We start from the raw sequence: 26,889 nt of genomic DNA, 5'->3' as shown, positions 1-26,889 counted from the left end.
GTGATGCTTTTTTTCTGTTTAAGTGTGGCTGCATTTGTCAGGGTATGTAAATTCTCAGAACAATTGATGTTGAGGCTGCAGAAATCCTCATGAATTATATCAACAACCTCTTCGAGATGTGAAAACAGTGGTGTGGTGTGCAATTAGTGCAAGACAATTATTGAACCAGTCTATTTCCAGAAAACAATACGTTCTGACAGGCATGTAAACAATATACTGCATCCTTTTTTTATGAGAACTAACACCTAACAAAAAGATGTACACTTATTTCATGCAGGACAATGCAAGACCACACATCACCAATGTTCCTATGACAGCAATACAAAATATTTTTGATGATGTGATCGTTGCCTGGCCTCCTCGTTCTCCAGATCTAAATATGTGTGATTTTTATCTCTGGGGAATGTTAAAAGACAAGGTGTAAGCAACCAATCATGCTCAAAGAGTTGGAAGACAGGGTTTGGCTAGTCATTTCACAGATTTCGGAAGCTGAAATTCGTAGAGTGTTTGCTAAGATGTTCAGATGTCAGGCTGATCTTACCACAGAGGATCATCATTTTGAGCAGCTACTGCAAATAAAGGTAAGCTTAAGTTAATCAGGTGGGAACGTTGTTTGTGCTTAGAGGAAGCATGTGCTCAGCTGACTACTGGCAGATCAATGTCCGAGAGTCAGTCGTGGAAGCGACCTGCAGAAGTGGTGGCGGCAGCCTGTGGCTATGTCGCACAACACGCAGATCCCTCCTGGGCATTGTGGCTCACCCTGAAGAAGTATTAACGGTTTTCTTTTGGATTTTTAAAATATTGTTTTCAATTTTTCACTGTATATCACTGAGTTTATGCTACTTCACTCAAAGTAATACCTATGATTCTACATAAATAGTTTTGAGAAATATCAGAAGCAGGTTGTACAATAAGTTTTACTGGGTTTTCATTAGTGGGTTTTCATTAGTGGATATACCAATACCATTTGGGAAACCTTTTCTCCTTTCAAAGCACCACAAATACATATTTCAAAAATTCTCACAATGACATGTTACATTGGTATGATCTTGTTACCATCAGAATAGCAGAGCATATTGTCAAAATTAGTATTGTTTTTAAATAACTCTTTTTTCATTTTTTGAAAATTATGTTTAGACTTTGCACTCATTAATTCATTATTTCCACAATACAGACACATCAATATGGTCCTGAAGGTATTAAGCTAACAAGAGATAAATAGCAGCTCCTTAATACATCTGGGCAAGTGGCAGTATTCCTCAAAGTAGTAGTTTTCATTCAGTTTGTAACATCTTAAAGTTATAATTCCACCTTAAATTTAGTTTGCATAATCACAAGTTGCGTACAATGTAATGACAGTGTACGACAATACAGTGCCTCTTTCTTGTCAACAAATGTTTTGATTCATTCCATATTCCTGAATGTTTTGGTTTATAATGAAATCTGCAGAACACAATGAATGAATGAATGAATGAACTGATTAATGCCAAGAGTAGTATCCTTGAAGCTATAAATGCATTTATCTGTAGGCTTTGTGTTTCTACTATGTAAACTACATGGCAACTGCGTGACACTTGTTGTGAGAACAGATATAATTACACAGTCATTGACATTATTTTGTGGTTTGCAACTCACAGTTTTGGTAACACACTTGGTATCTGCTTAAAACGTGACCAAAGTCTTAAGTGTGGTGTAGCTCCCAGAGTAGAAAAAAAAAGACAAACACTGAACCATGTGAGATCACTGTTGCTACATTTCAGTCAATACAAGAATAAATATAACCTACAAGAGGTATGACAATATGTGGTTAAGCATCTCTGGGCTGAATTTTGCATTTGCTTGTTTTTGAGCACTCACCAGTGCAGCAGTCATTAAGTATGAGTCTACAGATGTGGATGACCACAAAAAGTTCGTAAGAGGAAATAAATGGTAATCAAGTAATGTTCAGGCAGAACAAAAAGACTGTTGCACATTTAGCTTTCCGTCAAAGCCTTCTTAAGGAAAGAAAAGCACACCTTCACATGAGCAAGCACACGTCATGCACACATGGCTCATTCTGGCAACTTGGGGGGGGGGGGGGGGGGGGTGGATAGCAGGTTATCAGGTTATGGGTGAGGGGAGAGAAGAGTGTGATAGGACAGAGGGGGCAGAAACTGTTGGGTAGAGGATGTAGGGGCAATAAGTTACCACAGGTTGAGGTCGGGATAATTTTGGGAGTGGAGAATGCATTGTAAGGATAACTCCCATCTGCACAATTCAGATAAGCTGGTGGTGGAGGGGAGGATCCAGATAGTCCAGGTTGTGAAGCAGCCACTGGAATCAAGCATGTCATGTTCAGCAGCATGTTATGCCACAGGATGGTCTACAATGCTCTTGACCACAGTCCGGCAGTGGCCGTTCATCCAGGTGGACAGCTGAATGGTAATCATATCAATATAAAAAGGCTGTCCAATGCTTGCAGAAAAGCTGGTATATGACATGGCTGCTCTCACAGGTAGCCCGGCCTCTGATGGGGTAGGATAAGCCTGTGACAGGACTGGAACAGGAAGTGCTGGGTGGATGGGTTGGGCATGTCTTGCACCTGGGGTCCCCCACAGGGGCATGAGCCCTGTGGCAAGGGGCTGGGATCAGAAGTGTCATAGGAATGGACTATGATATTGTGGAGATTGGATGGGTAATGGAGTGCCACTTTAAGAGGGGTGGGAAGTATCTTAGATACGAGGTCCCACATTGCAGGACATGATGATAGTCAAAGTCCTGATGAAGGATGTGGTTCCATTGTACCAGTCTGGGGTGGTATTGGGTGATGAAAGGGGTACTCATTTGTAGCTGGTTCTGGGGGTGGTGGAAGGATTGCAGACGGTTGGAGATATGGCACAGGACCTCTGTTTATGGACTAGGTCTGGGAGACCTAGGCCTTGATGAGACCCTCAGGATACTGGGCAATTCAATGAGACCCTTGCTCTTCAAAACCTGGAGAAGCATTCCAGACGCCAATTCCATAAAAGTTATCCAACCTGCTGATATCCCAGTGCCACCTTGAGGCACCACCATCCAACCTCTATCGTATTCCTCCTTCTTGTCAAACCCCACCCCCCACAGCAACCAGACCCTGCCTAGTTGACCTTTTCAACCTGCCACAGCCCCAAAACTCCCTGCCAACACACCATTAAATCCATACCCAACATATACCTGGGACAGTGTTGTTACATTTCCACCAAAATACTCTGCCACACAGAAGTTCCAATCCCATCCAAGGGCTTCACCTTTAGCCCTACATCCAAATGTAGTGATGTTGGACTTATTAAAGGCCTACTCTCCTTCACCCAATCTTCAAACTAGAAACACTTCTTTGCCACCAATCCCTCCATCCAAAACCAACCTAATCCCAACATTGAACCCTTCCTCTCCCAGTTCACACTGCCATCAACCCATGACCCTCCCCCCCTCTCTCCCACTAACCATCTCCTGGTCACCTTCCAGGAATTCCTTAGCTCCAACGTGGCCTCACCATCCTTCCCCAGGTCCTTTCTTAAGACCACTAATCTTCAGTAAAAGAGAGGACAGGCATACAAAATCTCAGGACAAATCGTAATTTAATAAGCCTACCAGTAGACAAAGGTTCCACCACTGCCATTCTGAATCACAGCGACTATCTACCGGAAGGCCTCTGCTATTTATCTGGCTCTTCAATCTGTAAACTCTGCCAGAGTGATTCCCTCCCAGAAGTGAAACATAATCTCCAGCCCCTGCTGAAAGCCTTCGGCCCTTCCCAGAACCTCTCCCCTGAATCCATTTCCCTCCTCATCCCAATGAAAACCTGCACACCCACCTTTTATGTGCTCCCCAAAATCCATAAACCCAACAATATTGGATGGCCCTTTGTAGCTGGTTACTGTGCCTTCATCGAAAGAATTTCAGTCCTCATTGCCAACATCTCCTACCAACTGCTGAAAATCTAGCCTCCCAGGTCAAACATACCAACAATTTCCTTCACCAACTCTTCACCATCCTCAACCAATTACCTTCTGTATCCCTTCTCGCCACTGTTGACATCACTTCCATAAACACCACCATTCCTCATGCCCATAGTCTGGCTGCTACTTAACAATACCTTTCCCAGTGTCCTTCAGGCTCCTTCCTCATACACTCTGCTAACTTTATCCCAATGTACAGCTACTTATACTTTGCAGGTAAGGTATACAAACAAACCCACACCAGCATGGCACCCTCCTATGCCAGCATGGCACTCTCCTATGCCAACCTATTTATGGACCATCTAGAGGAAACCTTCCCAGTCTCCAAAAACCCCAAACCCCTGGTCTGGTCAGGTTCACTGATGACATATTCACGATCTTGACTCAGGGTCAATTCTCCCTTTCTGCATTCCCTCACAATCTCAATACCTCCTCCCTCATCCACTTCACCTGGTCCTCCTCAATCCAGTGTGCCACATACCTGGATGTTGACCACCTCCTCTCTGATGGCTCCATCCACATCTCAGTCCACATTTAAACCCATCAACCACCAACAGTACTGGCATTTCAACAGCTAACATCCCTTCTATGCCAAAAAATCCCTTCCACACAGCCTGTCCACCCAAGGATAACATATCTGCAGTGACAAGAACTCTCTTGCCCAATATGCTGAGGGTCTCACAAAGGCCCTCACAGACAGGCACTAACACCCAAACCTAGTCCTCTAACAGATGTCCCATGCCATATTCCCACACACTGTCAATCCTCCCACCACTCCCAAGAACCAGCTAAAAATGTGTGCCCCTTTTGATACCCAATACCACCTCAGACTGAAACAACTGAACCGCATCCTTCATAAGGGCTTTGACAGGTAATCACCATGTCCTGAAATGTGGGATCTCCTAGCTAAGATCCTTCCCAGCCCTCTTAAAGTGGCATTCCATCATCAATCCAATGTTCACAACATCCTAGTCCATTCCTATGCCACTCCTTATCCCAACCCCTTGCCAGAGGAATCATACCCTGTGGAAGACACAAGTGTAAGACCTGCCCAATCCACCCACCCAGTACTTCCTATTTCAGTGCTGTCAGAAGCCTATCTGTGACAGCAGCCATGTCATATACAAACTCTGCTGCAATCATTGGACAGCTTTTTATATTGGTATGACTAGCAACTAGCTACCCCCCTCAATGAAGAGCCACTGCCAAACTGTAGCAGAATGTGTAGCTGAACATAACATGGTTCATTCCAATGGCTGCTTGTAAACATAGGGCTATCTGGATCCTCCCCTACACCCCCAGCCTAGCTGAATTGCACAAATGGGAGTTATTCTTACAACACATTCTCCCCTCCCAAAATTGTCTCAGCCTTAATTCATGGTAACTTACTGTCCCCCACAACCTGTACTCAACAGTTTCTGCCCCCTCTGTCCTATGCACATCTACCTCTATACTGTGCAAACCTGCGTAAGGTGCATGGCACATGGCACATCCCATTGTACCAGTTATTAAGGTTTCTTCCTCTTACATTCACACAAGGAGCAGGGGAAGAATGAGTGTTTGAATGTCTCTGTGCATGCAGAAATTGTTCTAATCTTGTTCTCATGATCCCTCTGTGAGTGATATGTAGGGGATTTCAGTACATTCCTGGAGTCATCATTTAAAGCCAGCTCTTGAAACTTTGTTGACAGACTTTGTAGGGATAGTTTACATCTATCTTTAAGAGGCTTCCAGTTCAGTTCCTACTGTATCTCTGTGACATTCTCCCACCAATTAAACAAACATGTCACCATTTATTCTGCCCTTCTCTGTATATTCTCTGTTAGTCCTATGTGGTACAGGTCCCACACACTTGAGCAACATTCTAGGATGGGACACATGTGATCTGTAAGCAATCTCCTTTGTAGACTGATTGCACTTCCCCAGTATTCTAACATGAAACAAAGTCTATCACCTCCTTTACCCACAGCTGAACCTATGTGATCATTCCATTTCATATCCCTAATGAGTGTTGCACCCAGGCACTTGTATGAGTTGGCCGATTCTGAAAGTGACTCATGTTCTTTTCATTTTTTTTTTAATGCACCAATTTGCATTTCTGAATATTTAAATCAAGTTGCCAATCTTTGCACTACTTTGAAATGTTTCCAAGATCTGATTCAACAATTATCAAGCTTCTTTCAGATAACTGCATTACCTGCAAAAAGCCCGATGTCACTATTAATATTGTCTGTAAGATCATTAATGCACAACATGAACAGCAAGGGTCCCAGCACATTTCCCTTCTGTACACTTGAAGTTACTTGTACATCTGATGATGACTCTCCATCCAAGATAACACTGTGTCCTCCCTAACAAAAGATCCTGAGCCCAGTCACAAATTTCACTTGATACCCCATATTATTAAACTTTTGACAATAAGCATAGGTGTGGTACTTAGTCAAATGCTTTTCAGAAATCGAGAAATACTGCAGCTACCTGACTACCTCGATCCAAAGCTTTCAGTGCATCATGTGAGGAAAGCATCAGTTGGGTTTCGCATGATTGATGTTTTCAGATTCCATGCTGGTTGACATTGAGGAGGTCATTCTGTTCAAGATATCTCATTACATTTGAGCTCAGAATATGTTCTAAGATCTACAACAAATTGATGTCAAGTATATTGGACAGTAGCTTTGTGGATCATTTCTACTACCCTTCTTGTAGATGGGCATGATCTGTGTTTGTTTCCAAGAACTGGGCATGGCTTTTTGTCCAAGGGATCTACAATAGGTTGTAGTTAGAAGAGGGGATAACTAAACCACAAATTCTGTAAAGAATCTGACAGGGATTGGTTTGGCCCTGGAGCTTTGTTCAGTTTTAATGATTTCAGCTGTTTCTCAACATCACTGAGACTAATACAGGGTGATTACAATTAAAGTTAAACTTTTAAAACGCTGTAGAAATAACATCACTGGTCAGAATAACATCAATTGTAATGGAATATTATTGGAGAAGGGGGAAAATGTATGACAGAAGAAAAAAATAGTGTGAAAATTGGCCAATAGATAGTGCTGTATATGTCAGAATAGATAAATGAAAACACCTGTCATGTGCATGACCCATTGAAGTTGGTATAAACACGCCAGGTACACGGCTTTTCCTCCTTTCCCATCTGCGATGTTTTTCATAACTGTCTCAAAGCAGGACCACGCTCTGCTTGTAAAACTGTTGTACAAGAATGATGACTGTACACATGTCACTCTGCAGAAGTTCCAGACACAGAAGTGTAATAAAAAAGGCGTTTGTCTGATGACTGCTGTGGGTGTAGAGAAAATGACTCGGAAATTTAAAAAGACAAGTTCTTTTGGTGTGCAACCTGGAATAGGGACGAAACAAATTGATTCGACGTCAGTGGAAGCAGTGGCCACAGCAATGCAGGAGGAGATGAGTGGTGGCGTGAAAACGTCTAGTGCATGGACAATTGCTTGAACATTGGACATACCCCTGAGCAGGGTGCGTAAAATCCTATGAAACATTCTTCTCTGCTATACATTCAAAATTAGCCATGTGCACAAGTTGTTTCCTGTTGACCTGCCAGCAACTGAGATCTGTGCTTTAGGATTTCTTGCTCACATGGAATTGGACAATGATTGGCTGTGGAAAATTTTGTGGATAGACAAAGCCCACTTCCATCTGACAGGATATATCACTACACAGAATTGTCGAATATGAGCAATGGAAGATCCATACGCAAATCAACCAGTACCACTTCACCCTGAAAAGATCACTGTGTTGTGCGGGTTTATGGCATAATTTATCATAGGGCTATATTTTTTTGAAGAGACAGGTGATTATGGTCCTGTTGCCTGTACCATCACTGGTAAGCGCTATGAGTGTCTTTTGTGCAACCACGTCACTCCAGCTCTCCAACAGCGTGGATGTGTGGATGGGATCTTTTTTAAGCAAAATGGCACACCTCCACACATTGCAAATCCAGTTAAGCAGCTGCTAAAGCGCCATTTTGGAAATACCAGAATTATCAGCCACCATTTCCCTACAGCCTGGCTGTTCTGACCATCTGATCTTAATCCATGTGACTTCTGGCTGTGGGGCTATCTGAAAGATGTTGTGTTCAGTGTTCAGATTGCAAACTTAGCTGCACTGAAGGCACGCACTGAGCACCAATTTCTGAATGTGACCCCAGAAACATTTTGATCAATTGTGGAACATGCTGTTTCTTGATTTCAACTTGTTGCGCAAAATAGTGGACAGCATACTGAACATTTTTTGCGGCAGTCACATGGTAATTAATAGTTTGATTTGATTTTGATTGATGTTTTTATGCGGTTTTTGGCCTCAGGACAATTAAAAACCAATGTGATTTATGCTTTTTATGTGGTTTTTGGCCTCAGACCAATTAAAAACCAATGTAACTGATGCTTTTTATGCTGTTTTTGGCCTCAGGACTATTAAAAACTGATTTTTCCCATCCGATGTGATATGACCTTGCCGTGGTGGATGGGCTTACATAACTAATAGTATCACACCTGTACACCCATGCACACTGAATAGTACAGTTTGTTTAACATCAAACGTATGCCTTAGGCATTGTTGTATGATTCATTTGTCATTTGTAGTTGACAACTATTAAATTATGTTGCTTACAGCACCATCTATTGCTACATTTTGTTACTATATATTTTCTTCTGCCATACTTTTTCCCCCCTTCTCTGATAATATTCCATTGCAGTTTGATATCATTCTGATCAGTGGTGTTATTTCTACAGCAGTTTGAAAGTTTAACTTTAATTATAATCACCCTGTACTTACTTCATTAATATTTTCAGTGGTACAAGGATTAAATTGGGATAATTATCCTGTGCATTCATTTGTAAAGGAACATCTGAAAACAGAGTTAAGATTATAGCTTTTGCTTTGCTATCCTCAGTTTCAGTTCCTGTCTCATTCGCAATGGACTGAACACTAAATATGGTGACACTAACAGCCTTTACATATGACCAGAATTTCTTTGGGTTCTGTGAAAGATCATTTGACAATAATGTGCACTTGCCTCTGTGTGTGTGTGTGTGTGTGTGTGTGTGTGTGTGTGTGTGTGTTTATTTTTGTTTTCTGAAGAAAGCTTTCATTAAAAGCTAAATGTGTAACAGTGTTTTTGTTGGAGCTTTATTGCAGCATCTACACAGAACAACTAATTTTGACGCTAAATCCTTCCTGCTACTTTGTTGTTTAGTTATTTCCAGATAGCCTACACCATCACATTGCTTACCTTTTTGCCACTTCCTTAATCAAAGAATATAAGATGCCCACATTAACAACAACAAATCCACTACAAACTGTCATTATTAAGACAAAAATCTGAATCACCAGGAGGCATGCTTTGTGAGAGTTTCTTCCCTGAAGAACTGATACGTAGGTTACTATCAATAGTGTGGCTTGCTTTGTTTCTTCCCTGTTTCTTCCCTGAAGAACTGATACGTAGGTTACTATCAATAGTGTGGCTTGCTTTGTTTGTGAACTGGTTATCACGGAATTTCCTTTTATTGAATTTCTTGATGCATGGCATAATTCATTTTTATTGCACACTAAAGGATATGTCCTTCCACAAATATGTGTAGCACTTGGCCAACAAACATTCAGTAATATGTGAACAAACTGCTTCAGCAAAATAAAAGTAAATACTAGCAAAGATAATCATTTACAGACACTAGAAACCTGCACTGTTAACAACATATACAATGTATCATATGTATAATCGCTGGAAACAGAAAGTTCAGAGTTCTTTTTGAAATAAAACTGGTTTCTGTAACGGAATAAAGGAGGCATGGCAGCAAACATGACTGTAACTTTAATATTTGGTATATATAAAGGTCATTTTTCATTTGAAACTCTACAGTGTATACATCAATATAATCAGGAAAGACTATAGAATTTAATAAAGTCATAAAAATTTGGATTTTTTCACCATTTATAAGTACCTTGTATTCTTAACAGAGTTGCAAGATGCTTGGCTACACGATATGGCGGATCGCCGATATTGTTCATTATAAGGCAGAAAGGAACCTATTCCTTGTGTACCTTCAGAAGACCATACAACATAGGGGGCGGGGGGGAGGGGGGGGGGGCACTACATGTGTTAAGACTCTTGTTAGTGTCCTGCGACAAACCACTTTTCTTCAGGAGGCTGTTGGTCTTTCTCTCAACACTTTTAGTGGGGGTCAGCATCGATCTTGCGATACACTGAGTCAGATAATAAACATTGCATCTTTTGTCCATAATCCGGTTTGTTTCACTATCAATACTTCTGACTTTGGTCATCTTTGGTGGTGCTAGTGTTCAGTGTGTGTGTGTGTGTGTGTGTGTGTGTGTGTGTGTGTGTGTGTGTGTGTGTGTGTGTGTGTTATCTTTCTTGAATTACGCCAAGTACTGAGGTTTTAAAATTGCTAGTACATTGCCTGTTCATTGCAGTTTGTGCCTTGGAAATGGCAGGGTGTACTCCCACCGAAATATTGGCGGACGCTGTAAGTATTACCTGGCTGGATTCCCGTAAGCTAATATCTTTCAGTTGTTCTATATTCCATTTCTTTACTTGGGTACTTCTTCCTTTGGCAGCCGTGGCAAGTTTCTGTCTCATTTTGGCTCCTACTAGGTCATGGTCAGAATCAGAACAGCTCCTCAGAAATTGCACAAATTTTCCATATCGGATGCCCACCTCTTTGATGTCAATATATGGTCTACTTGGTTTGCTTCATTTGTTCCTGGTATTTTCCATGTCCATTTGGAGATACTTTTCATTGGAAAACAGGTACTTACTGCCTTCAACTTCCAGAATGAGATTTTCACTCTGCAGCAGAGTGTGCGCTGATATGAAACTTCCTGGCAGATTAAAACTGTGTGCCGGACCGAGACTCGAGCTAGGGACCTTTGCCTTTCGCGGGCAAGTGCTCTACCAACTGAGCTACCCAAGCACGACTCACGCCCCGTCCCCACAGCTCAACTTGTTTGCAGAAGCAAACTGTGCAACCCTCATACCACTATTATTAGTTTCATCATGCAGGCTTTCTTTACCAAACACGCTTCTGAATGCCTCTTCTTTTCCCACTTTTGCATTATAGTCACCAATAACTATTTTCAAATTGTATCTGGGTATTCTGTCACAAACCTCCTGTTGTTAATCATAGAGGTTGTCCACAGTATCTTCATCTAATTCTTCCATAGGTGCATGTACAATCACAAGGTCACATTGTGAAATTTGCCTTTCATATGCAGAGTACATGTTCTGGCATTATGTGGGATGAAAGCAATAACAGATCTACACACATCCTTGGAGACTATAAACCTGGCTCCATACTCCCATTGTCTTTCGTCTTTTCCCAGGAGAATAGGAAAAATTTCTGCTTATAAATCTCTCCTCTCCTGTTCCACCCGATTGCCTGCAGTGCAACAACTACCACTCCATACTTCAGCACCTTCTCTGCAATACTATTCATTGGTCCTGTTTGCAATGACGTACGCACATTCCATGTTCCTAATTTAAGCCTCGACAAATCTATATTCCTGTCTTAGCACAGTTTATCTTCATAGAGGAGTCCAGCATTCCTTGATGAGTTATTCACAATAATAGATTTTTTACAAGGCAGGGGTATCAACTCTGGAGGACTGGGTTTTCATGTCGGGGTTAACATCCCTAGAGTCGTCAATGACCTAGCCTTTAGAGGCCCCCCTATCCTATGGTGTGAGACACATTTCGTTTGGCACCTCAGTTGAGACCACTCTGGCTTGGGTGACCCTGCCAGTAGCTATGCTACTAAAGGTGCTTACGATACGGTGGTATCCGCTGGAAGGGCTGGTACATGGGCTGGTAGATGCCATCATGGTGAGAAAAAACAAACTGCATGTAAGGGAGGACACAGCCCCAAGTAAAGGTGCATACTTACATTGATCCATTGTGCCTTCCGGAATGTTAAAATTATCAAGGGAATGCCATTAAAACATTCCCCAGACCATAATGCTTCATCGACTGTTGCAGAATGTTCGCTTCCAGACAATTCACACCATAAATGCCAATTTCCATCAGTCAGATAGAGCATAAAAGTGTATCATCTGAAAAGTCCATCTGTCACCACTCAGTGGATATCCGGTTGTGATACTGGTGCACAAATTCAAGCACTCGTCACCAACGGACAGCAGATAGCATAGGTGCCTGCTGTGGACGCCCATAAACTGCAACATTCGATGAACTATTATTGAGGTGACACAGCTGGTAGCTCCTTGGTTTGTCTGGACTGTCAGTTGCGTAACAGCTGCACATCTATCCCTCTGTACGTGTCTCCACAGTCATTTTTCACCCCTGTCACCTATGACACATGATGCACCACAGCATTGGTTTTGGATAGCACCATTCATGCACACTATACCTTGACTATGACAGCATGTGAACAGTTTACAAACATAGCAATTTCAGAAATCCTTCTAGCTTCGGTCCTAAAGCCAATGACCTTGCCCTTTTGACATCATATAAATTGCTTCATTTCTGCATTACAATGACTGCACTGTTTTCCAAGCCCCCCCAGGTAAATCACTTCATTTCTGCATTATGATGACAGCATTTTTTCCATGCTCCACCTCCCCCCCCCCCCCTTCCTCCTCAACCACCACTGCTAGTGATGCTGTCTGCCATTTGTGAGTGGTTATTTCGCACTGACATCTAACACAGGTGGTGATCACATTAATGTGAGTAGACCATGTATAGATCAATATAATAATTTAGCTTATATACTACTTCACAGTTGAACTACATTTTGAATAGGGCTCTAGACATAAAAAAGAAGGGCAAGTCTGAAAAGAGTTGGTGATAGAAACTGGTGCCAATAGAAATTATAGTCCTCACATGTGGAAACAGTAACTGTTGGTAGGATAATGCTTGAGTATGGTTTCAGTACATGTCAAAACACAGCTTAGGTATTACTATCAGTATTCTGACAACAGCCATGATAAAAGCTAAGAAACATATACCAAAGTACGTAACTACCATTCTCTTTTCTGTTATATTTTTCTTCAGTTCATTTTGTGTGTTCCTGCTTATTTGTAATGCATCTAGATATCCTCCAACTAAAGGAACATGTGGTTCTTTTTCAAGTACAGAATTTATTGCTGCTTCTGACATGCTCTTCCATTCAGATTCATTTTTAAAGTTGAAGTTACAGTGTTCTACTGCATCAGATTCCTGAAAAAAATAAACAAAAATTGTTTGTTTGGAGAAGCTATAAAATTCTGGTGCAGAACTGTTTCAATACCAAACTTATATTTTAAGTAATTTAACAGATGACCTGCATCTCTCTTCTACATACTTGTGCAAACAGACTATGTTTGTATTTTATCAGACCATGTACATAAACAGAATACTGAAATTTCTCATTGCTTTGAAGCAGTATTTAAGTTAGAACATAAAAAATTTCTTCATAATGGAACAAAATCATCATATATAACATTGTATTACCATAAATAGCCACAACCAAGGCTATGGACATTTCTTTATCCATTTCATTCTACAAAATAGAAAAACTAATTTAAATGATAATATACCACCTTAGAGTACACACTTTCATTTACATTTGTTGTGGGTCTGTTATGCATAAAGAATTGTTTTAAAGACTGTTCTCTTCTGGTGCTGAAGTCTGACTGGAAAAAATAACAATCTTGGCTGAGGTGGGTGGTAAAACATGGAAGAGACATTGAGAGGATAGTGAGGAGTATAGCAGCAGAGTTGATTAGGAACAGTTGAGCATTTAACTGACAAAGAAACAGGGAGGCAAAGGAGCCAGTAAGCAACAGCTAGATGAAACACTTAGAAAACCATAATGACCCCACCCATCACAAACCCCAAAACAACCTGTTCCACCTTCTGAAACGCAGCACTGAAACTGTTCGTCCAGCAGGCACCATGTACAGGCAAAGGTAGGGGTGTGTGTGTGTGTGTGTGTGTGTGTGTGTGCGTGTGTGTTTGGGAAGGATTACACTGAAAGCTAGCAAGTTCTCTTTCTTCTGTATGTGTCCATCAACAACTCAAAGCTTCTGCCTTTTGGTGATTGGTCTCCTTTGATCCAAAAATATATACATATACTAGGGGCATGGAGAAGGGGCGTAGGAGAATAAGATGTGAAAATGAATATTTGTGTGACCTAGCATTTAGCAGAAAAGTGATCGGGGACGTGTACTGCTGGTTTTGGGACCTGTAGAGTGGAAGAGTGTATAAGAAGAAGAGAGAGTAGAAGTAGATGAACAACAGAAATGAGCAGAGATTGGCACCACGAAAACTGTGGAGAGGGGAAGGGAGACTACAAATAGTTATTGAAGTCACTCAGTTTATACTGGGCACTGTGCTTGACTGTTTGGTGGTCTATTTAATTATTTAATTTTCTAGTATCCATGCAAAAAAACTGGAGACTAATTTCTGTTTTTTACCACATAGAGCACTGTACAGATAGCAAACAGAAATGCCAGCCAAGAGACACAACAGGTAGAAATACGCATAATTTACATTTTGTTGTGAACTGTGGAAAGAAATGTTGAGAAAGATGGCTGAATACAGATAGTCATCACAAATGAGATTTTCAAAGTAATTAATGTTGCACATGTGGTGTTAATATGTATCATGTGGTTTGGAGAAATAGCCGATACTAGGAATATTTTTGAATCTGGTATAGGTGAACATTATCTCAGCTGTTAAACTAAATAAATTTCATTTGATTTTGTATACGATGTATTACATTTCAGGCTAAAATGAATAAAAAAAATTAATTTGTTAAAATCGATATGTGCTGACCTTGTGTGTGCAGTTGGAATTGCTCTTCTTTTATATATATTTGAAATTACAAAATATCTGGCATACTTAAAATTTCTATTATTAATTTGCACAGTGTGATGATATTTATTAAATTTATTTCTGGATTCGTTTACAAAATAATGATATAAATTGGTGATGATTCTTCTTTCCTCAAGAAAGTTTGTAAACTCTTTTGTTTTGTAAACTCTCTGGAATATTGTTAGTACCGCAGAATGTGTAGAGTAGTGGGTACGCCTCTGATGGAATTGGACGTCTTTTTAATTTTGGCAATAACAAATTAACTGCTAGTTGTATGTAAATGGAGACTGTAAAGTCAGTGTGATATAGAAGAATGTGACGTATTAAAAGAAAAACAGTGAAATCCAAAATCATGCAACAGTCATTCTTAGTCTTTATCTAGTCATCTGGAACCCACGAAGTTAAAAAACAGCCACAAGAATCTACCTCTGCACGTACTGCAGCCAACAATTAGAAAATGAAGATAAGTAAAAAAATGTATTTTGTACATCTTACTCCTCTCAAAGCGTTTGAAACAAAGTAATTAAGCTTTTTGAAGAGATTGAAAAATTCAATGGAGATATGTGGGAGGGTACAATTACAATTGTGGGCATCATCTGGGATCAGTTGACTGATAACGAAGTTTTGTCTGTTGCAGAAGAAGAAAGGACAGTGATTTGTGTCATTTGCAGTATTTACATACAGGATGGACAAAAACTGTATCGTGAAATTTTAACCCTGGATAGCTGATGCCAGTAGGAACCAAAATTACTAATGTTGTGTACATCGGCAAGACAGAATTTTGAAACTACAGAAACATGGCGCCATGCTGGATGCTCTGGACAACATATGACTGTGAATGCTTTGCCTGCCGGGGGGTTGCAATGTATCCAAGGCAGCCCACATGCTCGGTGGTAGCGCACCAACCTTCCACTCTGGGGGCCTAGGGACGAATCCGCCAGGGTCCATAACAGAGTAATTTTGGCTCCTACTGGCATCAACTATCCAGGGTTAAAATTTCATGATACAATTTTTCTCCACCCTGTATATACGGATTCCTGGCCACACGAAGAAAGAAGACAGAGAGCTGCTCAACAAAGTCATATCAACAGTGATGAGATACTGTCAACAATGACGTAGTGGATGAAATGAAAGAGGGCTTTACAACCACAATGAGGGACATCAAAAAGAAAATATAAGTACAAACTATTTGTGAAATTATCCTTTTTTTTTTTTTTTTTTTTTTTGGTCTCACGTGATTGCAAGGAAAATTAATAGAGATGAGGGTAGTAGCGATGTAGATGTGAAAGCTGTAGGACACAGCCATGACATGTTTGAACCAATTGAAATTGTAGTCAGCAAAGAAACAGTAAAAACTGCTATATTGCAGTTGGTTTTGGAAAAATTAGTAAAGTTAATGAGCAGTTAACTGGAAGGATGGACAATGATAGCAAATTTACTTCATTACAAGGAAAATTAAAGGACCTAAAAACTGAACACAATAGTAAAATGGACAGGGTACAATACCAAATAGAAAAACTTAGTAATTAGAGTTTGGAGCTAAAAAATACATTCCCAGAGGGATTAAGAAGTGTGAATGAAAAAACTGATGTCAAAAAATAAACTGATTGTTTTGGAAAATGAGTTAGTTGCCCAATCTGACAACAAACAAAGAATGGTGATGACATCAGAGTTGAACAGAAGGCTGTAGCAGAAAAAATGGAACATAACTTTAGTAGTTTAGATCAAAAAAATTTAAATGTTGAAAACAGTATGGCAACTAATGTAAATGTTTTAGATCAAAAAATCTCAGTAGCTCAGGAAAATTGCGTTCACAACAATCTGTATTCAAACAAGGGTATTGCGTGGCCCAGCATTCCAATCAAAAGTTTCCCATCAGACAATTTACATCCAGTGGATTTTCTACATCATTGTAAGGATGGTTTTGTGTCAGGCATGAGCGACAATTAAAAAATTAGATTTGTTAAAAGATGTCTTGAAGGCAAAGCTCTGTCTTGAGTAAATCTAAATTTAAGTCAGTGGGAGACATATCAAAGCTACGAAAAAACTTTTTAAAACCAATTTTGGTTGGGAGCTGAACAAGGGAGAATTAAAAGTGAAATTCTGAATGGTCCAAACCATGGGAATAGGGACGGTACCCTGAAAGAGTTCTGTAAGAATCAGCTTAAGAAATTAGCACATCTTGACAGGCCATTTGACAAAATGACTTTGATTGATACACTCAAACGGAGATTACCAGAGGGCTGAAGTGGGATTTAGTACATGGACCTGATGATTGTCTTGAACAATTTTTACAATATGTTGACAGGCTGGATAGGGCAACAGAAAGAAACATGTACCATACCAATCATAATGACACAGATTACAATGGTAACAACTACAGAAACAGAGATGGGGGTAACTTCAATCACAGTCAAAATGGTAACAGAAGATCACCAGAATAGGAACAATGGGTATAACAATATAGGAAAAACAATCATAGAGGCAACTATTCAGGAAACAATAGTCCACCTCAACCAAGATCCACAGTTTTGGGGCGAGGAAACACAATAAGTGCAGGACCCCTCAATTTACACTTAGTATTAGACAATAACAACAGCATTAATAATGTGGCACAGGTATCTGAAGTTCAACGGAAGCAACATCAGATTTCTCTTTTATTTTTTTATCAAAAGTTTTGCAATACTATTTTTAATTATAATGATGTAGGTAATAATCACAAACAAGAATATGAGACTAATGACAATTTTGATGTTGTGGGCACTAATGATTTCTTCTCTTGGTCAGAAAACAGTGTTATTGGTGTATGTAAAACAGGTGATGACTGTAGTGGGTCTGAAGTAGGTGGTATTTTTGATGTCGATGTGAATGAGAGCTGTGTAGTAACTGAGGTTGGGAAGTATGAGACTGGTAGCTTATTGCAAATGAATGTAGGTGAGGTGTGTGACTTTGATGGTGATGAGACTTGTGTTGTTAATGATGTTGTTGATGAAGTAGTTTTGGAAGAATATGGTGATGATAATGATGATGATGAATATCAAGTATTTGTGGAGTTTAAGAATAATGAAGTTTCAGAGTTATTTGTGAATACAGATACGATGAGTGATGTATGTGATGATGTAAGTGAAGGCATGGTATATCAAATAGTTAGCTATGGTTAGTCAAAATTTGTATCCAAATTGGTTGAATGAAGTGAGAGAGGATCTAAGTGGGAAGTGTAATTTTGACAGTAATATATTTTGTGTTCCTTCGGTAATAAGTGATGTTACTCATGCTATGGAATCCATTCATTGTGTTCAATCTCCACCTGAGAACATGAGTAGCCAAAGTAATGCAATGACATCAGTAAAGTTCATAAAAACCCTGCAAAAAGAGCATGGATGTAGCATTTGATGAAATAGAAAGTGATCTTATAAATGAAGTGTCTAATAACAGAGATGATGATTCAGATTCTGTATGTCCTTACATTAAGATTAAGATTGATCAGTGGAAAGGGAACTATTTGATTGATACAGGTAGTCCAATTTGTTGTATATCTGGACAATTTAGAGACAAGATTAAGTATAGTAAGAATTTTGTGGAAATGTCCATTGCACGTGTAAAGATAAGTGGAGTTACTGGTAAGCAAAGCAAGTTTATAAAATGACAAGTACTGTTAACATTCGATGTAGAGGACAAAACCTTTGAAGATGAATGCATAATGATCCCTAGTCTAGAAGAAAAAATACACTATGTCTGCAGATTTATGAGACTATGTAATTGTGTTTTGTTTTTCATGAATTTAGTGTGTAAGATGATGTGATTTTTAACGTTCTGTCTTCTCTATTGACTGAGTTTAAATCTGTTTGTAGATTCAGAAAACTATATAATTGTGTTTTGTTTGTCTGGAATTTAGTATGTAAGATGATGTGATTTCTGGAGTTGTGTCTTATCTATTGAAAGAGTTAAAATCTATGATACACTATATACTTACGTTCTGCAATAGACATGTGCATTAGAATTCGCTAGATATGTTCCATAGACTAAATTAGTATATCCCTTTGCAATTTTTATGTGGGACAATGTTCATAATATGTACTGTAAAAGCTAGGGTTAGTATCTTAGCATATCTGTGTGTAACACCTTATTAGTTCATTTTTATCATTGCATTTAACTCTGTTCATTAATGTTTCACACGTGAACACTTTTTAATTTCAACTGACATAAATCCCACGTAACTGACTTTGCAAATGAATAGGGAGAACATATCTTGTGTGATGTGAAGAAGGTATTGAACAGCATATTTCATACACAAAACAGTGTTTCAGGATTTGATGTGAATGCTAGACAGGAAGTTAGCTGCCCACTGAAGCATGTGATGAGAACTCTAGGAAGTAAACTGAAAGATGTGTGAAGATCCTCTCCCCACACTGCTGTATGGCTGTATCCTGCTGCACCAGTCAACTTACAAGAGATCATAGGAGCTGGGTAATGTACTCGAGCGTCTGTCAACTACATTAGTGGTGTGACTGATATTTGTGAATTGTTAGCCAAGACTGCTAAAGACAGTGTTATTCTGCATAAATGCATGTTTTTTCTAGTGATGAATCTTCTAGGTCTTTATGTTTGTAGGTTAGTTTATATGGACATTCAGCAAATAGTATGGAAGACATTTACTAGTATAGTCATAACAGGATGCATACATGTTTGCTTTCATACACAGATTTTGGTCCTCAACCTACACAACTGTGTCATCATTCAAAGCTAATTCTGTTTACCTGTATTTATCCTGAGTATTGCAATATTGTATCTGATTGGGACTTGAGTTGTGGACATACTCGTGCTTAGCTCTGTTTTGGGTACCCCTGGTTATCGCGACTGTGTGTGTGTGTACTCAAGGAGCGCGTACAACTATTGATTGAGGGTAGATTCTTCTTATAATTACTCTTTGCATATAATTGAACTTATTGATGTGATTATGAGCTTTATTCATTTTGTTGCGTCAAAACATATTTTGCTGGTTTGTACCCAATGTGGTCTGGATTCATGGGTCAGTCCACACATTGTAAACTTATGCCCTAATATTTTTTCATTATTTTGTCCTTTAATGAATCAACATACCCTTAAATACTATGGTTTATGTGGCTGATTAATTCCTACTCATGATTGAGTATATTCTTCTGGTCTTTACCCATCATCGTGAGTTTTTCGAGTCAGCTCACTCTTCGTACACTTAGGCTCTGAAAATTTTCTCTTCTCTTTTCAAGATTCTGAATGAGTGATTTCATGGATGTAAACTTACAATTTGTAACTCTAGTATTTTACATTGTCTCTGTATTTCTTTCTATTGTTTAGTGTTTTGACTTTGTATTTTTTGTCTTGTAACAGTATATTCCACATACAGGGTGTTTCAAAAATGACCGGTATATTTGAAACGGCAATAAAAACTAAACGAGCAGCGATGCAATATGCTTGGGACAACAGTACATTTTCAGGCAGACAAACTTTCGAAATTACAGTAGTTACAATTTTCAACAACAGCCCCGCTACTGGCAAAACATACACAATTCAAGGCAGGGCTACGTGTGAAACTACACATGTCATTTATCAACTGACATGCCTGCACTGCACAGCCTTTTACATCGGCATGACAACAACTAAACTGGCTGAGCGCATGAACGGACACAGACGAACTGTCCGCCTAGGAGATGCCCAATACCCAGTAGCGGAGCATGCCCTCCAGCATAATTCTAGGGACCTAGGAACCTGCTACACCATACGTGCCATTTGGCTTCTCCCACCCAACACCAGTCCCTCTGAACTGCGGAGATGGGAACTTGCACTCCAACACATCCTTTCATCCCGCCATCCCCCTGGACTGAACCTACGTTAAACAACCTCACTCCCATTCACTCTTCAGTCTTCTCCTCTTTCCCTTTCCTCTTTAGCTATTCACGCATCTTTTCATCCTACATAGTTGTGTTTATCTTTATACTATATATCTCTTTACTTCTGTATGCATCCTCTTTGGTTTGAAGCTGGCACAGTACTTAGAGTAGAATATCTTTGGCTTCCCTCTGACAACCATGCCTCCATCCTTGCTACCCTCCCTATTTTCCTTTCCCTGTTGCTTCATAACCTGGGTTGTGAGTAACTGAATCTCCTTTCCCTTCTTCCCTTTCTTTCCCCTCTCTCCTCCCCGATGAAGGAACATTTGTTCTGAAAGCTAGGAACTTAAAATTTCAGTTCTGTTTTATGTGTATCTATCGGCTGTACTGAGCTGAGGTAAGTACTGGCCAGCCCCTCTATCTCTTTGTTAGTATTTGTTTCACATCTTTATATGAGATTTTCCATTAATAATTTTGAACATTATCTCAGCTGTTTAACTAAATGAATTTCATTTCATTTTATATACAATGTATTATATTTCAGGCTAAAATGTATAAAAATATTAATTTGTTAAAATCGATATGTGCTGGCCTTGTGTGTGCAGTTGGAATTACTCTTCCTTTAGAAACATTTTAAATTGTGAAATATCTGGCATACTTAAAATTTCTATTATTAATTTGCACAATCTGATGATATTTATTAAATTTATTTCTGCATTCATTTACAAAATAATGATATGACTTAGTGATGAGCCTTCTTTTGTCAAGAAAGTTTGTAAACTCTTTTGTTTTGTAAACTCTTTGGAATATTGTTAGTACCACAGAATGTGTTGAGTAGTGGGCATGGCTATGAGGGAATCGAATGTGTTTTCAGTTCTGTAAAGTCAGTGTGATATAGAAGAATGTGACATAATAAAAATAAAATTAAAAAAAAAGGCAGGTGCAATCAGAAATCACGCAACAGGCATTCCTAATATTTATCTAGCCACCTGGCACCCATGAAGTTAAAAAGTTTCAGCCTCAAGAATCTACCCCTAGACATACTGCAGCAAACAAGAAAATGAAGGTAAAAAAAATGTATTTTGTGCATCTTACTCCTCTAGAAGCATTTGAAACAATGTAATTAACCTTTTTGAAGAAACTGAAAAATTTAATGGTGATGTGTGGGAGGGAAAGATTACAAGGCTTAGTGGTAAAGTGTGAGACTGCATATTCAAAGGATTCCTGTTCATTACTATGATTTCTGTCTGTCATTTATCATTTATTTCACCTTTGGCAGTGTTTGTTGATGTGAAAAATATTGAGTTACACCATGGTCCAAAAACCATGTTCAGCTGCAGGTCCCCTAAAACTAGCTGGGTAAATCAGTTCAAAGGAAGGAGGAAGACAACAGTGTACTGCCTTCAGGAGAGCCATGCCTAGTAAAACCAATGTGGTGTCCAAAACAACATTTGGACTGATGACAGCTTTACTTAATATATGTATCTCCAGCAAACATTCACAGGTCCTATAAAAAGATATGAGAGTGGAGTCAACTGGGACAGAATCTTGAATGCCTGACCAAATTTAATGCAAACGGAGTGCAGCAGATGCCTCTCATATAGTTCTTCTTGCAGTACTTCACATCAGTATTCACTCATTCCTTTGATACTTAGCCCCCTTAAAAGATAAGGGTTTTTTATATACAGGCTTCCTCCATTCCTTCAGTCTACATAGTTAAACCAAGATTCTCATTCCACAAAATATTCCACTGTCACCCCAATCAGTATTCATGAAAGTATGCCCAAGGTTAAAAGAAACAGAGAACTGACAATGCTTAACATTCACATATCAGGAACCTGGGTTCCCCAAAACCGACCATGATTGGCTGAGCTCCATAAAGTGTTGCCATTTGGCACAAATCAGGTACAAGAGAAACAGCAGTCATTACTACAAATAATCAGACCACAAGATGCTACAGCAAGCAGCATACCATCAGAAAACTTAAGAGGATAAAGACATATGAACTTGATACAATCAAAGAAAAAACTTAGATGTAACAGGAGAAATAAAAACAAAAACATAAAACAAAGTGAAGACTGTCTGCCTCAATATTGTAAACTTCACATTAAGAATCAAACATCTTAAATAATATATCTTTCCAACCTTGTTATATGGATGCAGAGAGATTACTCTGAACACAAAAATAAATAAAGAAAACTACACTATTTAAAATGCAGATGTACAGATATAATGTTGTCTGTGCTTATAAAGTCAGAAACTCCTGCATTAAGTAGAAAAAACTGTCAATAATCATCATAAAATTTCTAACATTTCTGTGATTTGTTCTGATAACGTACACATCATGCATGGGGAAAACTTGTCAGAAAATCTTTAAAGCATCAGGAAAATTCATAACTCAAAAACTTCATCAACATTTATAGGAAATTTATTAAGCTACTTCCATCGTGATAGATTTATTTACTCGTTCAGCACATACAAAGGCAATCATCCTTACATTAATTACAATACGCTTATACAACTATGGTAACAATACTATTTACAGGTGCTCTTATAATACTATACAAAACTACAAATACTCTCGAACCACTTAACTACCACGGCCAGATGCACTAACGCCTCCCAGCTCGCACAAAGGCAAATTGAGCATTGTGGTAGAGAGAGAAAAGGACTGCTAACATTGTCCTCAAAGGCCTCTGTATAACATGAGGAGGAGGAAGAGGAGATTGTTGAAGGCTATGATAATACAACCCCGAGAAAATAAACATGGAATGAGTGCAAGTAGAGTAAACACGATTGAAGATACCTACAGGTTATTCTTAAACTGCTGGTGGGTTAGTAGGAAATGTATTCAAATCTAATCATCCTCTTGCCATCTATGAACTATTTGACTTCAAAATACCTGGTCTTCTCACTCTTAGCTAACCTCGTACGCTGCAGTTGCCAGTGAGCACATTTCTTTAAGGCAGTTTTGAGTACAATGACAATAAACTGTACATAAAAATAATATACACTCGTATAATTTTAGCCAGAAATTGTGTTGGGATTAAAATTCAAAATCAGTAAAAAATTCAATTAATACAGCAATGGAAATCTTCTCATTCCATTTACAAGTGGTCAATCTATTAAACAAACAACACAATTTCAATTCGTTGTTTTTTTGTTACCTGTACTGATGCATAAAATTGCCTGTTGTTAAAGACACTTCCAATTGTCTTGTAGTTATGATCAGCTTTTTTATTGGGTTGTACTTTGCCACCACAAGGATTTTCATGTCTATAGCGAGTTCCTAAAAAAAGAAAAATTAGTTACATGTTCCAATGGAAACTTTAGAATATACACCAAGATGTTAATTTACAGGTTATCAACTTCATGTGTCTTTAAATATTGTTGCTGCATGCTGACCATTTACAGAGATGCTCACATTACAGGAAAGAATATCCACTTTAATAATTAAAAAAAATTGAGCTACAAGATTCTAAATAAAAATACTTCTTTGGAATTAAAGAAGTAGCCCAGAAGAAACTGTTTTATCTTATTTTTCAATTTAGCTGTGCTATTTATCAGCCACTTAATAATGTTGGGTAAGTTCAAACATTTTGGTAGCAGCATTATTCACAACTTTCTCAGCTAAACTCAGTTTTCTGCATCTACATCTTCATCTACATTTATACTCTGCAAGCCACCCAACGGTGTGGGGTGGGGGGCACTTTACGCGCCACTGTCATTACCTCCCTTTTCTGTTCCAGTCGCGTATGGTTCGCGGGAAGAACGACTCTCTGAAAGCCTCCATGCGCACTCGAATCTCTCTAATTTAACATTCGTGATCTTCTCGGGAGGTATAAGTAGGGGGAAGCAATATATTTGATACCTCATCCAGAAACGCACCCTCTCGAAACCTGGCGATCAAGCTACACCACGATGCAGAGCGCCTCTCTTGCAGAGTCTGCCACTTGAGTTTGCTAAACATCTCCGTAATGCTATCATGGTTACCAAATAACCCTGTGACGAAACGCACCGCTCTTCTTTGGATCTTCTCTATCTCCTCCATCAACCCGATCTGGTACGGATCCCACACTGATGAGCAATACTCAAGTATAGGTCGAACGAGTGTTTTGTAAGCCACCTCCTTTGTTGATGGACTACATTTTCTAAGGACTCTCCCAATGAATCTCAACATTACATTTGTCTATGTTAAGTGCCAGTTGCCACTCCCTGCACCAAGTGCCTATCTGCTGCAGATCTTCCTGTATTTCGCTACAATTTTCTAATGCTGCAACTTCTCTGTATACTACAGCATCATCCGCGAAAAGCCGCATGGAACTTCCGACACTATCTACTAGGTCATTTATATATATTGTGAAAAGCAATGGTGCCATAACACTCCCCTGTGGCACGCCAGAGGTTACTTTAACGTCTGTAGACGTCTCTCCATTGATAACAACATGCTGTGTTCTGTTTGCTAAAAACTCTTCAATCCAGCCACACAGCTGGTCTGATATTCCGTAGGCTCTTACTTTGTTTATCGGGCAACAGTGCGGAACTGTATCGAACGCCTTCCGGAAGTCAAGGAAAATAGCATCTACCTGGGAGCCTGTATCTAATATTTTCTGGGTCTCATGAACAAATAAAGCGAGTTGGGTCTCACACGATCGCTGTTTCCGGAATCCATGTTGATTCCTACAGAGTAGATTCTGGGTTTCCAGAAACGACATGATACGTGAGCAAAAAACATGTTCTAAAATTCTACAACAGATCGACGTCAGAGATATCGGTCTATAATTTTGCGCATCTGCTTGACGACCCTTCTTGAAGACTGGGACTACCTGTGCTCTTTTCCAATCATTTGGAACCTTCCGTTCCTCTAGAGACTTGTGGTACACGGCTGTTAGAAGGGGGGCAAGTTCTTTCGCGTACTCTGTATAGAATCGAATTGGTATCCCGTCAGGTCCAGTGGACTTTCCTCTGTTGAGTGATTCCAGTTGCTTTTCTATTCCTTGGACACTTATTTCGATGTCAGCCATTTTTTCGTTTGTGCGAGGATTTAGAGAAGGAACTGCAGTGCGGTCTTCCTCTGTGAAACAGCTTTGGAAAAAGGTGTTTAGTATTTCAGCTTTACGCGTGTCATCCTTTGTTTCAATGCCATCATCATCACAGAGTGTCTGGATATGCTGTTTCGAGCCACTTACTGACTTAACGTAAGACCAGAACTTTGTAGGATTTTCTGTCAAGTCGGTACATAGAATTTTACTTTCGAATTCAATGAACGCTTCACGCATAGCCCTACTTACGCTAACTTTGACATTGTTTAGCTTCTGTTTGTCTGAGAGGTTTTGGCTGCATTTAAACTTGGAGTGAAGCTCTCTTTGCTTTCGCAGTAGTTTCCTAACTTTGTTGTTGAACCACGGTGGGTTTTTCCCGTCCCTCACAGTTTTACTCGGCACGTACCTGTCTAAAACGCATTTTACAATTGCCTTAAACTTTTTCCATAAACACTCAACATTGTCAGTGTCGGAACAGAAATTTTCGTTTTGATCTGTTAGGTAGTCTGAAATCTGCCTCCTATTACTCTTGCTAAACAGATAAACCTTCCTCCCTTTTTTTATATTCCAATTAACTTCCATATTCAGGGATGATGCAATGGCCTTATGATCACTGATTTCCTGTTCTGCACTTACAGAGTTGAAAAGTTCGGGTCTGTTTGTTATCAGTAGGTCCAAGATGTTATCTCCATGAGTCGGCTCTCTGTTTAATTGCTCGAGGTAATTTACAGATAGTGCACTCAGTATAATGTCACTCGATGCTCTGTCCCTACCACCCGTCCTAAACATCTGAGTGTCCCAGTCTATATTTGGTAAATTGAAATCTCCACCTAAGACTATAACATGCTGAGAAAATTTATGTGAAATGTATTCCAAATTTTCTCTCAGTTGTTCTGCCACTAATGCTGCTGAGTCCGGAGGTCGGTAAAAGGAGCCAATTATTAACCTAGCTCGGTTGTTGAGTGTAACCTCCACCCATAATAATTCACAGGAACTATCCACTTCTACTTCACTACAGGATAAACTACTACTAACAGCGACAAACACGCCACCACTGGTTGCATGCAATCTATCCTTTTTAAACACCGTCTGTGCCTTTGTAAAAATTTTGGCAGAATTTATCTCTGGCTTCAGCCAGC

At 39.4% G+C, this 26,889-nt stretch overlaps 1 protein-coding gene across 1 annotated transcript in view; it reads right to left on the bottom strand.

Moving 5' to 3' along the window:
- The window catches only part of LOC126196750 (centrosomal protein of 76 kDa-like), a 143,316-nt gene that overhangs the window by 3,877 nt on the left and 112,550 nt on the right, over positions 1 to 26,889 (bottom strand). Inside the window, exons 7-8 of the mRNA XM_049934589.1 lie at positions 23,876 to 23,997; positions 13,009 to 13,203 (exon numbers count right to left, since the gene is read on the bottom strand). Of these exons, the coding sequence (XP_049790546.1) occupies positions 13,009 to 13,203; positions 23,876 to 23,997 (317 nt within the window). The remainder of the gene's footprint in view (positions 1 to 13,008; positions 13,204 to 23,875; positions 23,998 to 26,889) is intronic.

Source organism: Schistocerca nitens, chromosome 1 (genome assembly GCF_023898315.1).
Source record: "Schistocerca nitens isolate TAMUIC-IGC-003100 chromosome 1, iqSchNite1.1, whole genome shotgun sequence".
NCBI lineage: Eukaryota > Metazoa > Arthropoda > Insecta > Orthoptera > Acrididae > Schistocerca > Schistocerca nitens.
Note: the sequence above shows the minus strand (reverse complement) of the source record. Positions and strands in the feature narration are given on the sequence as shown.